Genomic DNA, 16,199 nt, shown 5'->3' with positions numbered 1-16,199 from the left:
TCGTCAACTTATTGATTGTTTTTTTTTTTCTTTTTTTTTCATTCATTTGGTCCGATGTAATACCTTCGACTGTTTCCTTAATATAACTTTCCGTACGAGGACGACAATAAATAACTGTTCTATGACCGTTTCTAACAATAACAGAGAGATGTTAGTGAACAATATGAAATTAAAGAATTATATTATTTAATGGTGTACAATATAATAAAAATTTGTAATTAATTCGAAATAGTGAATAACTAAAATAATATTACGAATGCCGAAGAACGCTAAGAACTTATTTCATGCACGACTTAAATCGTTCGAGGCATGAGTAATTATAATTTAGTTATAAATAATAACCAATCGATTATTACATTTATTATACAGATATTCGCCATTATTTAAAGATATATTTTTTTTTATTATTTTGTGACCAGCCGATTGATAATCGAGTTGGGAGAAGTCGGAGTGCAATATTACAGAATTTACTTCACGTGTGAATTATCGAAATTTAAAACACATTCTATATATCACTGCTATTTATTTAATTAGTCCGATACTAAAGCATTCCCCTGAATATGATCTTCTACAAATATAGATTTTTAGCATAAAAAATATCCTGAGCTGCTCAGGATTAAGTACAATGTATTCATGAAAAGTGCACGAACGAACAATGATCTTTTAATCACATCACAGTCGGTATTTGCCATGTCTCATTCGAATAGATGGTTTGGTAAAATTCATGATTACTTATAAACACTTATGACAATATCGGTTAACAAATTACTGTTCTTTCCGCCAAATCGAACAGCTCATCGATGACAACGATATACTAACACGAAGGATCTTAACTTGTTCAAGATCTAGACTGAAGAGTATAATTGGTATATTCAAATTAATTTAAGAATGTGGTCTCGAAACATAATAATCACTACAGTATTTATTCGAAGAGGGAAGTCTTCAAAGTCGCTAATCGTCAAATATTCAATGCCACAAATTTTGTCTTACTTTCAAGATCCGAAATGGCACGAATGCGATATGCTCTAAAATCGGCTGACTTCCGCTAGAATCTTGGTTCCCTTGATATGATTACTCTTTCGTAAATATGATGACCCGAATGTTTTCAATCAAAACAACTGGTTACCAAGAACCACTTTAAACCACTGGCAATGTCTATATATGGACATTGGGGCCCTGATAATGTATATGACTTATATAGTTATTTTTAACGAAGCCCTGTGTCTGAATCGGAAACTTTTCAATGCTTACCGATCATGTCATCTTTCAATGCATGTAAACATCCCGTTCTCATACTAGCAAAGAACACACATAGAACACATGCGTATTTATATTTAAGAGGTACATTTTGATCTCGAATGAATTATTACAGTAAACAATGCATCAATCACATATAATATATAATTATGCAAATTATATGCGAATGTAAAGTACAGGAAGACGCTAACAATATTAGCTACTTAAAAAAATCAGTCATAAATTGTTAATAACACACATTAATTCCTTAAATGTATCCAATTCTTTCTCTATGGAATATGTGGACATCTTGAATAAAGTGTATGGGTATATTTTTTTTTCATTAAAATTAACATTGGAGACAAAAAATGAAGAACTACTTAAAAGAAAACAAAGACAATTTGGAGAATTCGAGAAAGAGTAATCAAGGGAACCAAAAGAATATGGGATGGTAAATAGTAAACAATGGGAATTTGGAGTGATATGTTATCGATATGACGTAGATAAGTGGTTAACTCCACTGAAAGCATATTGGATTTTTTTTCTATGACATGTGCATGTCGTATCAATGACAAAATTTCAGAAAAAAGACAGAACACGCTTTCTTTTCCATTGAAAGAAGACTAGTGATCACGCTAGTTGTGGCCGGTCTGGAGCTTTTTCAACTGGCTGAATTTTAGTTTTTTCTGGGTTCATTTTTTTTTTTATCATTATCATCATCAAAGCGTCAAAGATAGACATCAAAATTTAAATACATGGCCTTACGCGTGAAAACAGGAGACTGGGATAATTTACATGATAACATAACGAACAGACAGTTCATTCAGGTGGCCCGGAAGGGTAAACATAATCCCCTCCCGTACCCTCAAGTTGCAAATGTGCAAATGAGCTAAATCCGGTAAATCTAGCTAAAATAAAGTACCTCACTGACACACTTTATCAACTTGGTATCACAAAAAGATCCCGTAAAATCAACGAAAATTTGTCGTTTTGTTTATCTTCCATGGAAGGTAATGTAAAGTCTATCAGCAGCTATTATAAACTATTACGTCCATCAACAAGCAACCATCATGATTCTTTTAATCAAAACTGCTCTTATGGTCAGAAAGATTTTAGTAGCTTTATAAAAATCATGCAATATCTGAAAAATATGATACACCCTAAAAAAGGCTACATATTTTTTTTTTATTTTTGTGACTAGGTTGTTTTATGAGTCTTTACTATGAAATGGGTAATTATTCATTCAAATCTTTCTGTTGTTAGGAGATAATCAACATTAAAAAACCAATAGATTCTATTGTATTTGAGTTCATTTCCAGAGTTATCTGCCTTAATTTTGAAATCTACAGTGCATTCTATATAATATTTATCTCCTATGAATACAGGTTATATGAAAAACTGAATGTTAATTTCTGTTTACTATGGCAATTCAAACCAAATATCAAAAATAAAAATATTTAGACTTTTTACCGATGAATTACTTTTTGCATGATTCTTAGCTGGTGTGTTACTTAATATGACAATCTTTTTATTAACATTTCATCTTACTGGTATTAGTTGTTATTCATTCAAATATTCCTGTTCTTAGAAGATAATCAACATTAAAAATCCAATAGATTCTATTGTATTTGAGTTCATTTCCAGAGTTATCTGCCTTAAGTTTGAAATCTACAGTGCATTCTATATAATATTTATCTCCTATGAATACAGGTTATATGAAAAACTGAATTTTAATTTCTGTTTACTATGGCAATTCAAACAAAATATCAAAAATAAAAATATATAGACTTTTTACCGATGAATTACATTTTGCATGATTCTTAGCTGGAGTGTTACTTAATATGACAGTATTTTTATTAACAATTCATCTTACTGGTATTAGTTGTTTGGAATTATCCATATTTTCTTACTCCAAACAATCAGGCATTTTTTTTATTATTATTGTATCATGAAAAACGAACAACACTTGTAATATTGAACAATTAAAAATATATATAAATTGAGTAATGCTGTTGATAAGTAATACTAAAATATTTCGAACGATTGTTAGTTTAAATCTTTAGTTTTAATCATACTTTTCTGGATGTTCTAAATGTATTTCTCGATAAGATGAAGCCTTTGGTATAATTATGTCATTAAATTTTTCCGTCGTTAAACCATACCTTTTTGCATCGGTATTCTGTACTTCATACACTTTATTGGAAGTGAAATAAAGGCCAAAATTGTTTCTCCAAAAATTAATAAGAATATCTGTCACGCCGTATTGTGAATCAATCTTCTGTGCTCGCACTGCCGATATTCCTTCGTTTAATGTTGAAACTAGAATATTCAAAAGAACCCATAGTAGGAATAGGACGAAAAGGAAGTAATATATGCGTCCTATGACAGGTTCGACAGAAAACAAGTCTGCAATGCTATTTTTACCTATTATGGCATTGGCTAAAGTTGTTGACGACACCATAAGATTTTTATAGGTGTCCAAATATCGGCCAAATAGTAGATGCCCACTAATCAAGAAAGCTGTGTATACAACAAAAAATACTAAAAAACAACCTAGCAAATCCCAAGTCGCATGTTGTAAAACACGGCCAAGCTGATTGATTCTGTCGCTATAGCCTAATATTTTCATTATGCGAAATGTTGTCAGGAATATTAGGCAAGATAGGAAAATATTGAAAATTTCATCCCAGTATGCTATGAGACCGAACTCAACAAACTTGTTTCGGTCTTCCTCAAATTTCGTCATCGTATATTTCATTATTAACGTCCGCACAATGTATAACGCAAAGCAAATGAAAAACAACAAAATGATAGTAATGTCAACTGAATGCCACAGTTCTTTAATTTTCGATTTTCCATTTCGACAAAAGTAGGTAATCTTAAAAACGGTAAATATGAATATACCTAGCAACGACAATAATTCACATACTAGTATAAACACTCCGGTGCTTCCAACATGTTGATATGGACGGAAAGGTCTTAATGATGACGAGGTCAAAACTCCACCAGTGCCAGGAAGTTCGCAAAGATAAGATGCATACAAGAACACATTATTGTGCACGTTGTATAAAGTGAATTCAATGAAAACTGCCCTCGTTTGTCGATCTGTCCATATATATTTGTACAAATCTTGCAGCAGCATTTTCGAAACTCTATAATTCACATTAAATTCTGCGACATATCCACCATTATGATAAGAACCATATTGCCCGGAAGTGTCAAACCACCTGATGTCATTCGAAGAGACGTAATTCCAAGATTCAAAAGACATATTGTAAAACTTTTGACTTCTTGCGCACGGCTTATTTTTCCATCCAACGCAATGATCCACCGTTATTTCATTCTTTCTAGAATAACCTTGGTAGCATTTGATTTGTTCTTGTATCTTCATTATACATGGTGCTGTATAACAATAATTTAGAAATATACATATATATAAAATTAGTTTTGACAATACAATTATTTCTGCAATGAGAGAATCAAAGTAGGCTGCAATTTTAACCATTTGTTAAGACTTTGAACATTGACATGACATTCGTTTGTCTTCTTGTTTAGATTCTCATTTTATTAACCTCCATTCCAATTGTCTACGGATAAGTAACAAGCTCCATAACGCATTTTATAAAGATTTAACATAACTAACAAGTTGTAACTTAGGTCGTTTCATGTTCTTTGTTGTGTATGCCTGTTTAGTCTTTATCCTTGGTATACATTTTGTTTTTCAGCTCAAATCATAGTATCCTTGATTACTCTATCAACCATTACTTTAAATTTATTTAAATTTCTATTCCAATTTCTTAAACCTGTCGCTTGTTTTTTACACGAATTATTACTTACTGCTTCCAACCCGAACCTGTCTCAGTCGCATTGGTCCTACACGGAAGTTGGACCGGTCTTTAATAAACATCCTGTGATAAGCGAGTAGTTTTGCCTCATTTTCATCTTGGTTAGGGTATAAAAATGGAATTAATGTGTCATTTAACCAGTTATAAAGTGACGTCACTGTTTGTATCTGAAATAAGAAAATAGAAAATAAACATTTGTTTTTTTGACAGTAACGAGACTGACTGTATCAATACTGTATCAACACTGTGAAACTTTCTAAACCGAAAAACTTCCGGAATTAGTTCGGTTGAGATGTATGTTCTGTTTAAAAGAACCAAAATGCATTTCAATTCACATAAGAAAGGACTTTGCCAAGTGCCTTGTGTAGACAGGTTTTCGAAATTGTTAAGGGTTCGATTTTGTTTGGTACAATCTTTTTGTTTTAATTGCAAAAACCATATTGAAATACGTGATAATAAATGTCTACATAAATCAGGCGATCTTTTTTGTTTTCTTTTGCTATTACAAAATGCTTATCATAGCCCATAACAGAAAAACTGGTTATTACAAGACAATATATATCTGTCTATATACATATTCTGAATTCGTTCTTAGTTATAAAAGAAATACCTGGTCAAATCTAACAGAGGTGTTAATGCCTTTTTGCACTAGATGTTGATCAAGGTGATTTTTTAAGAAGTACCATCCTGGATCCCTGTTAGAGAAGCTAACCATATACAGCACTGCCAGGAAAATCAGGTAAAGGACGAGTTCAACAAATGTTTTCTGCATTTTCAATTGATTTTTGCGTTTTGTCCTCATTTTCGACAGCGTGCATGTATCAAGGGGGGCTTTCAATTCTCTCTTGTAGATGTCTGTTTTTTTAAAAGTAATAAAAAGTAATGACAGATTTTATACCATGGTACCGGATGACATACATTTTGTAGCTGTTTGATACTTGTATTCCATTTTCATAGACTCGTTTTTAATGGATCATTATACTTCGAATAAAGTAAAAATAACCCTACTTATCAGTTAAAAGAAATACATAAAAGGCAGCCTATCGACCTTAAATTAACAGTGATCAACTTCACATATCTAAAGTCTGCCTTCGACTTGACTTTGAAAGATGACTTATATATAAAATTACTGATCAAAACATTCTCACCTAGGATATGTGATAATGGCGATACAGTTCTTTTTTGACACTCAGCTAAGAGAAAATCTCTGTCATATTTTGTTGACTTTTCTTTTTGCTTTTTGATTATCCATGAAAACAGCACCGACATAATGACAATCTGAAAAAAAGTTTTCATGAAGCACTTTTTTGTCAAAAGGGCTAAGTTTAAAAAAGACTTTGAGGTCTTGATTGTTTATGTGTTAAATAAATATTGTAATAATCAGATGAGGCAGGAAGATTTTTTACGTGCAACATGCCTTTTCAAAGTTTATGCGGCAAGCACTTAATTATTCCCCACCTGCCGCAAACGACAGCATAATTATTTTATGAAAACTCCAAGACCGATCACTGTGTCAAATCAATGGATCAAACTGAAATTCCAACTCCATCTGCAAATCACCTTCAAACTACAAGAATATCTCAAAACAAACTTAAAAAGTAGAAAGAGCTCAAATTTTAGGAATGACGGGTTGACAGACGTCATGACAAAGGCAAAAAATGATATGTCTGTTTCCTGCTACCCTACCTACCCTACTTCTTTGTGCTTATCCTAAACATTTTGTGGCCATTTTGGCTCAAGCATAATACAAGTCTAGATTGTTTCCTCATTACCTTAATGTAAAATATTTTGTCATACAAAAGTGCATATTTTTCAAATCTTTAGTGAATAGAGGGTCAAGTCATTTATAAGTAATTTAGTGATTATTGTTAAAAATTCCAGTAGCCATGGTAACATCCTGAAAAAAATTTACTTAGTTTTAGTACAAATCAGGGGAGCCTTTCCAAAACTAACTACTATGTGTATTACCTTTATAGGATCTATTATCACAACCGAATCGAAAAACGACCAGAAAAAACACAAGAGCCATTCTTCAGATTTTGTCTTTCCCCATTGCATACTGTACAAAATAAGGAAAAATCCTGGTACGATTACTGAAACGGACAATAATATCCAAGCAATGTAACGACTCCAAAAGGGCAAGGTTAAATCAGAAGATAATGTTGTTGTCATATCCTCAGACATATATTTGTCCTTACGGCCTCGCTGAGAACTTGTTTTCCGTCGTACTGCGTTTCTTAGAAGGAATGTCACCAGGAAAATAGGGGGAACACATATCAATGCACTAATGAATGAAATGTAAATTGTAGATAAGGAAAATGAAATCGGTCCTATCTTTATATTCCCTCCAGTCTCTTGTTGAAAAAACATAGCATTTGAAATCATGGAAAGAAATAACACTGCAAGACAACATGCTAGGCGCTCTACTCGCTTAAAATTGCTTTCTTCTGGACGAATAACAATCGAAACCCATAAGTGGTTTTCCGTTGTATTTTGTCTAGTCTTCTCGTTAAAAAGGAAGGAAAATGTCTGCCTTTCCGATTTGTTTGAGACAGGTATAGCTCTTTCAATGGAGGCATTTTCATCGTCAAGTGACAACCATTCATTACAAATAAAATAAAACCTGCAACAAAAATAGTAAATTTAACTCATGTCGTCTCAAAACCGTCTTAACTACTTCATATATTTCACTAAAGCTTATAAGATGAATATAACTAAAGGTCAAACAATTAATTTAAACAAACGTTTTTAAAAATGTTTTTAAAAATCAAATTATCGCATTATCTCTTTGCTTAACACCTCTTCAATGGGTTTGATTCAACGATGTAAATTCCATGAGACTATTGGCAATATAAAGTGAAATATCTTATTTTCGTCAAAGTTATTGGAATAAACTCTTCTTTCGATGTAAAGAGGTAAATTTATTATCATATTTGATTAATTTGGTGGGTTTCATATGAAACAAGACACTATGTCTTGCTAATAAAACTTCCACTCAATCATCTACGTAAAACAGAATTATAAAAGGGACAAAGCAGGGTATAAGTCATCATGCAAAAGCAATATACCAAATATCTAAGTATCCCTTCAACAGAAGCTGAGAAATCTTTTACGAAAATTATGCATTACCTTACTACATTGCACGGTAGAAAGGTAGTAGTTATGCGACGAATCTAAAGAGCATTGGCACGTAACATGTAATCATTCATTGTAAATGAATCGAATACCTTAGCAGTCTCTCCAACAGAAGCCGAGAAACATGTTACTAAATTATGTAACGAAAGGACGGAACATCAATTGCAATAAAAAGCCTCTACTCTAATGAGTGTAGTATACAAGGTCAAAAGTCACAGGTAAAAAAATTAGTATTGTCTAATATAAACTTACTTCTCATTCGTCTGGACGTCTTCTAATAATATTTTGTTTACATACCAGGAAGCCATGTTACCATGTCCGCTATTGTCATGCCATATTTTTAAAGCTGAGGGTTCCTCGAAAGATTTCCCAACACTCATGATAAATTTTCTTACCGAACCTGTTTCAAAACCCTAAAATACAGTTTAAAAGAAAACCATGATTATACCAATAAAATCAACGGTGATCAAATAAAACACTGAACAAAAATACTAGTTAATCTAACAACAGCCTGTGCCCAAACGTTTGTTTCCAGAGTTTCGGAAAGATGAATTGCGGAACACTTAGACAAAGAATAAACGTCATACGGGCTATCCATCGCGTCATAGTTACACAGGCAATACACAATAAGTTTCCTATCAAATGAAAGTTCGAAAAATCTGGAAAATCGGTTAATATTGCAAATGAAGAGAAAATGCGATTTTTTCACTAAAAAATGACAAAAATACAATGAACCTAAACCGCTCTACTATTTACAACTGGCTATGATCAGATATATTATAGTCGACCAAGTTCAATCATTCAAAAACCACAAGAAAATAAATATCTTCTCAAGACGAGAAGACGAATCATTCAGTAGTTAATCTCTAAGATTCATCAGAAATTCTATAATGTTTTATATAATAGTATAAGAAGTTGAAAACGTCTAATTCAAATGAGTACAACTGCCTAAATATATCAATCAATTACTTACTCTCTGTGACCCATCATCTAAGACGCGAACGTTTGCATCTTGTCGCTCCCCTTTCTGTATTTTTGCTCCATCGACAACCATGAAATTGACATTAGATTTCGTGCCAGAGTTACGATGGAGACCGGTATAAACTGTCAAGACATACAGGTACTCATCACCTGGAGCGTTGTCCAATAAGTATGAAAGTGCCCACTGTGACAAAAGTTATTGAAGACTACAAATATTGTAATTGATTGTGATCACGTAGATTGACAGAATGGTTTAACACTCTTTATTCACAATTTTTGGAGAGAAAAAAAATACCTTCTACCACATGTTATGCTATGGAATGCTAAACAGTCTTATACCTTTATTATATTTTGCATTGAAAATTGGTTGAGTATCTTTTATCGTTCTGTATATTATATTGTTTTAATTTTTTATTTCTTATGTTTTTACCATGTTTTGTTTACATTCAATCTGTTAAACCGAAGATACAACGAGCAAAAACATTAGAAAATGGACAAGACACGAAGAGCAAATCGTTAACACAGAGAGAATTCAAAAAGTATACAAAGAAATAAGAACAGCATGAGCCCAATTGTAAAACGGCGTGAACTCAGAAGGGCGGTCAAGACATCCGTGGAAAGTTAAGTTTTCTTAATTTAAAAAGGCAAAATTATAATTAAGGCATTAGAGAAAAATGAGTGATTACCCTTTCTTGGTCTTTCCTGTCCTGTTTAAGTGTCCATATACATAAAAGAAGATATAAACACACGAGTACTATGACGGTTGCAAATACTGCTGCATTGTTCTTAATATCAAATTTGTCGAACACTGTTCTGAAATCGATTGTGTTTGGTGGCACGAAAAATGTTGTTGCAAATGTGTTTCCTTGATTGTTGGAACACTCACATTCTGTTCTGTCAACAGTGGATTCTAATGACAGCTATGAAAAAGGACGAAATGATTGTTAACTTTATAATTTTTCTACATCTTCCGAAATAAAAATATCATGAAAACAAATTGTTTTATTGTACGCACAAAGGTCAAGAGAAGTAGAATTGCAATAGAAAATAGGAAATCATAGATCGAGCGTCTAACATTTAAGTCGTTGGTATCAGCATTCTCTAAACTCGATAGTTAAATGAACGCATATGAAGTATCTATCTTGGAAAGAAGAATAACTTATTTAAGAATTAACATTATTTGACAAATATCGTAGTAAGTGTATTAACAAATAGGTTCCAAAACGTAAAATATTTTTATACGGTACTAGATATCAAATAAAAAGATGCATTATATAGAAAAGATATAAAAGACAGAAAAATGAGTTTCCACAGAATTAGGTATAAAAATACGAAAGTATATGAGTTCATTCAAGTATTTGTACCTGCTTTTGTGATGACGAAAAAACACATCTATCGATTCACAAATATATTTGAATAAAATACACTTTACTGATGTATTCCATAAAAACTTCAGAAGTGTTTGTGACACAAAAGGTTGATTTTTGTATTTACTTTTGAAGTTGTTCCTCGCGAGTTTTGAATTTGGTATCATGGAATATCACAAACAAGGTAAAAACATTTCTCAACTAAATTGTATTTATTTTTTATGTTAAAAGGTGTTTTCCTTACTGGAATGTGACAGAAGAAAGACAACTGCAACTAAGCATAATTTTTATATCATTTGGGTAATGTGTTCGATACCTTGCATATTTCCTTGTCCCAAAGTTTATTTTTATCATTCCAAGCTCTGCATCCGGTTGTTGCACCGATCAAGGTGTAATTAACTAATTCATACCATGACTGGCTACCTCCAGTGGACGTTTCATCTTGTCCTATCAATCAAAGAATTTGGCTTTAAGTCACATAATAAAATAAATTTACAAGTGACTGAATTTCTTGTGAATGTACATTCCTTTGATAACACTGCAAAATATCTTAGATATCAGGAATATATAGATTTTGTGCTTGAAACGTTGCTTTGTCAACGAAGATTAGATTACATACTCACCAGATGTTATCAAAACTCCAATATAGATATTTGTCGGTTTCGAGTATAAGGAAGGGACGACGAGATTAATTTCGCCATTACTGTGACTCGACAAGGTCACTTCCTGCTTCCAATCGAATACGTCCTTTGAAGGAGATGAACATTTACAGATATAAACTGTGTGATTTAAATACTCTACAGCATTCCTTACATTGAATATAAGGCTGTCAAATGGACTTTTCCAGTACATTTTATACAAAAGCATTTGTGAGATTGCCGATATTGAACCGTTCACTTTCTTTGGTACTACTACTTGTATAGTTTTTGTTTTGTGACTAGGTTGACCCGGATTTACAAGACTGAATCTAGACGGTATAGTTGTGTTTATGAGGTCACCAGTACCAACAGACACTGTAACTGTTTTTGATGTTATGAATTTGGATTCTTCTGCCCATGAAAATGGTGAATGGTCATACATCGTCACCTACAAAATGTCAAGCCAATATTGTAGGATTACCGTTTCAAAAATAAACTATTTCTTATTTTTACTTTTTTTCAATGCTTATATGAAATCATGTCTTTCGTTTTGAATTTGAACTAAAAGGCATAGTTCACTACATAATACAATTAGTGATGGACATGAAATGTGATATTCATTTAAAAATGTGACAAGGAAGCTTTGCATCAGACATAAGGACATATGTAATCAACGATATTCCATTTATGCTTTGAGATAGACTTTAAAATCCTCATTTTCAAAAATCAACTTTTATCAGCAATTAATTTAGGCAGAAGCAGCAAAAAAAGTAACACGCACAACAAAATAGTGTTTTGACTATTATTAGAGTGCATCAGTTCGGTAATTTTAATATTACCCTTCATTAATAGACAAGATTGACTACAAACCTGAACATTTTGATCCTCTGTTGACAGAATACTAGTTTCTTGAAATTTCAAATCAATGTCGTCAGTAGAATAACCGTTTTGGTCTAGTTCAGAAAGAAGTCGTGTATCTTCTGTTGAGTTAATAAACCCGTTGTAAGCATGTACTGGCAATTGTTTCCGATAGTTCAACATTTGAAGAGTTTTACCCAAGATGTGCATATTTTTTAACAGTGTTTCTACAAGATCTGGTACCTACAATTATAGTAAAGAGTTTATTAAATCAAAACAGTCACTACATTGCACTACATACGTAAGCTGTTTTTTGTGGTCGAATCGGCTAAAACAATTTTTCCTTTATACACATTGAGCAGAATATTTCAATTTAATGCACGTCTCTCTTTGCTGAGCACTGACTTATTTATTTGCATAGTTTTTGAGGGATGCATGAGAATTGAGTCATCATTTCTTATGATTAGATTAATTACTCAATATATCCCATTTTAGAAAATTGTATTGTACAATTAGACTTAACGGACAAGTTGGATGAATGAAAAATGAGATGCTGTTGTTCATATACCATGTTGAATAGCAAGTATATGACATGAATGACTGGCAGAATGAGTGGTCATATAGGATTTTTCAATATATATTCAAATAGAGGGAAGTTTTCAAAGTCATCAATGTAAATGTCATGTGTGGTTTTCAATTACAGGTTATAAAGTAGAAACGTCCCCGTCCACAATTTACTTATTTGGAGCTGGAATTTCGAAGTACGAAACCATCGTTGCATTGAAATATCTTTTGACTGCTGTAGATTGGAAGTCATAGCTGGCTATATCGAATTATGTATTCTCGGTTTTATCCGGTTTTTAATCAAATCATTGCGGTTAAAAGAACAAGTTATGTACTGAGATTTCTTTAATTTAACCATCCTCCTCCGTCAAGAATACAGGCTTTGGCAAAAGGGAGTCCGTATTAATTATCCCCCTTCCAATATGAATAAGTCAATATGTGCTTATAAATATTCATTTTCATTGTTTTTGTTAGCTTTGATGAATGCAAAATAAAAGAAAAAAATCAACCTTAAGATTTTAAAAATATGCATCCTCTGATCTAATAATTATTCAATAAATCAGAATTTAAGAATTGGGCTTCTCTTCCCTTCCGGGGAGTTAATACAAATGTTGACGTGTTGAATACAAATGTGACTTTGAAACATTCTCATCTGAAATACCATGCCTCTACGAAAACTACTGATTTAAAGCCTTAAACTATAACCCGAAAGCATATATTTCTGAGCTGATAATATTGCTACATCACGAAGACTTTTGTACAAAGGTGATTTAGAAATTCCATTGTATTTCGGTTTGAAGTGAAGATTGATATTAGATAAACGATATGTTTTGAGCCACAGTATATATAATACATGTGAGCCTATGAATTCAATTATTAATAAATTTTGACTATTAATTCATTTGAGTTGGTTATTTAAGGCGATACATACGATATCATTTTTTCTTGCGGCGTCCAACTCATTCCACAAGGCAATCTTTAGGGCAATATACGCTTTTTCTGCAGGTGTTAAATCCGCTAAACTAGTGTCAATAAATTCCAGTCGGCTAGATATGTCATTCATTATATTGTATATGTCAATATATGCTGGTGTGTCGATGGATATTCGCGGTAATATGGACTCCATTGCATTATTCAGTATTCTCAATGCATCTTTAACCAAAAAAAAAATTTACAAAACAGCTACAATAAAATGAGTTATCTTTGTATGTTTGTCTTAAGTGTTCGTTGAGGTTTTATTCCGATTTTTTTATTTTAAGAAAAAGGATGATATCTGGCGTATCATTGATGAACAAGTGAAGACAGTGGAGAACGTTTACCATTCTATAATTAAGCCGATGAAACCCACAATTTTTCTTCAGTTCAGGAATAGGAATTTGCTAAAGTGCTTTATCACTTGTTTTTCCAATACAAAACGTGTAGCTGCACCGTTTTGATATACATGTCCATTATTTCTGAATAAAATTCTGTTAATATAAAAGTAACTAGATAATTTAAAATTAATCGTGAATTTTATATATAAAGTATTAATTGTGAATTCACAAGTTATGTCCAATTTATCTTATGATTTAAGTTAAACCGACTAAGATATTTAAAATTACCTTCACATGTTGTTATATAATCCTCGTATTTTGGATAACTCTCTGTGTTTGCCAGACTTTCCAGTTTCTTTATTAAAGTTTGACTGCCCAGGAATGCTTTGGACTTACAAATAAGAATTAACTAATATATTTGAACTTAAAAATAAGAATTTTCTAATATAATGAATTTGCATGCCTTACTCAATTTTTTTTAGAAACAGTTCGATATAATTGGTATATAATCCATATTTAGATAGGAGTCTAAACTTTGCTACTATCTTTGTTTAAATTTGTAAGATGGGAAAATCCATAAAAGTTACATTATCTTTAACAAAACAACTAAAAAAAGGAATGTTAACACTGAAAATATTTGTAAAGTAACTCATAATTCATTTTTTTTCTTCATGAACTAAAAGGCAAGTTTTATATTAATATCATCAATAAATACACTGTAAATAGACTCCTATATAAAGTGATCAGACGTTATTCTAATGGCTAAGACACTTTCGTGTAAACTGCGGAGAGGTCGATGGGCATGCGTGAAGTTAACATCCGCGAGATAAGGCTTGATGTAGAACAAAAGAATGACTCGCGGAAGTATATACTAGATATGTTAATGGATAACCCTAGGTTACGAGAAAGGGTCGATGGTTACATCCGCTATGTTAATATGAGTCATCAATGAGCAATTGAGCAATTGGTATTGCTTCAGACTTATCTTACCTTCCTATTCATTAACATATCATAAAAGGTATATTAATAATTCTTTTGGGCCTCCATTCCTTGTAGTATTAAAATTGATATGCCTTCAAAAGCATGCGCGATCTCCCCTTGACATTAAAAGTAATAAGAGCATTCTAGCATTTTCATAGGCACCTCTATCTATAAATAATCTATTACATGTTTTTCCTTGTATAGGTGTCAAGTATTTCCTTAGTTCGATAAGACAACAAGACCACAAAATTGCCCTGACATATTGCCACATTCAAACAAGAGACTAGATTGCCAAAACGCGTACTGAACAATTTAAAAAGCATCATTGTGCTTAAGTATAACATAATGTATTTGTAGAATAACATGCAAATTAGATTAGATACAAATACATCTTACGTATGAAGTGTGATTTGGGGGTCTTTTTTTTTTCAAACAAAATACTATCATTTTAGTAATTTTGATATCCTTACATACCGCAGAAACATTGCCAGTGTAGTCTTTATTGGTCACCATAGTTCCTAAGCTAACAGCAATCTGGTCAAGATCATCTGTAGATGATCCATTCATTACATTGGTTACATCAGTTAAAACATTAGTTAGACTAGCGAGTTCCTAAAATAATATGAAAGTAATAATTATACATGTACAACTACTGGTTTTAAATCAGTAATTTCAGGAGGTAGACTTAGGGTAAGGGACACAACACTTAAAAATCATTGGAATGTTTGTATTCAGCATTTCACATCAATCTTATGTAAGCAACTAATTAACATGAATTCATTCAATTCTGCTTCAAACAAAAGCTTGAGAGGCTTTGATGAAATTGAATATAATACAAACATATCACTGACTTCATGAGTTATGTCCCTTACCTTAGGTCTACCTCCTTAAGCAATGACAGTTTTGTATCTAATATCATATATAGAAAGCGCAAAAAAGGGAGAACGTTCATTGTTATTCAATGAAATAAAGTGGTACTACAATTACATTTACGGTTCTAAAAAGGGGGTTGTTACTAAGGACGATACCTGCCATTATTCATGCAATAGTTCAATAATAATTGAGATTTAAAGCAAATTTAAACATATGAAACAGACATAATAATAATTGAAATGAATACAAGTACTACAAATTGCAGTGATAATATTGTTGATTAGTTAAATTGAGTCACATCTGCTGTACAATGCATTGAGTACATTGTACATTTATCCCACCAAAACATCATTATAAATAAGATAAGTTAAGTCTATTCAGTTAAATCCGGACCCAACTCATATGATA

General features: G+C 32.0%; 1 protein-coding gene across 1 annotated transcript in view; it reads right to left on the bottom strand.

The window, feature by feature from the left end:
- Positions 1-1,317: 1,317 nt before the first annotated feature.
- Positions 1,318-16,199, bottom strand: part of LOC148612254 (uncharacterized) — a 30,280-nt gene continuing 15,398 nt past the window's right edge. The window contains exons 8-21 of the mRNA XM_088593512.1: positions 15,393-15,530; positions 14,226-14,328; positions 13,556-13,776; positions 12,073-12,303; positions 11,188-11,650; positions 10,881-11,011; positions 9,884-10,117; positions 9,190-9,381; positions 8,469-8,629; positions 7,050-7,704; positions 6,230-6,359; positions 5,692-5,936; positions 5,074-5,248; positions 1,318-4,638 (exon numbers count right to left, since the gene is read on the bottom strand). Coding sequence (XP_088449638.1) covers positions 3,302-4,638; positions 5,074-5,248; positions 5,692-5,936; positions 6,230-6,359; positions 7,050-7,704; positions 8,469-8,629; positions 9,190-9,381; positions 9,884-10,117; positions 10,881-11,011; positions 11,188-11,650; positions 12,073-12,303; positions 13,556-13,776; positions 14,226-14,328; positions 15,393-15,530 — 4,416 coding nt within the window. The 3' untranslated portion in view covers positions 1,318-3,301. The remainder of the gene's footprint in view (positions 4,639-5,073; positions 5,249-5,691; positions 5,937-6,229; positions 6,360-7,049; positions 7,705-8,468; positions 8,630-9,189; positions 9,382-9,883; positions 10,118-10,880; positions 11,012-11,187; positions 11,651-12,072; positions 12,304-13,555; positions 13,777-14,225; positions 14,329-15,392; positions 15,531-16,199) is intronic.

This window comes from Perna viridis, chromosome 7, assembly GCF_037379345.1.
Source record: "Perna viridis isolate PV_CMFRI_1.1 ecotype Kerala chromosome 7, ASM3737934v1, whole genome shotgun sequence".
Classification (NCBI taxonomy): Eukaryota; Metazoa; Mollusca; class Bivalvia; order Mytilida; family Mytilidae; genus Perna; species Perna viridis.
This window is presented reverse-complemented; position numbering and strand designations above follow the sequence as displayed.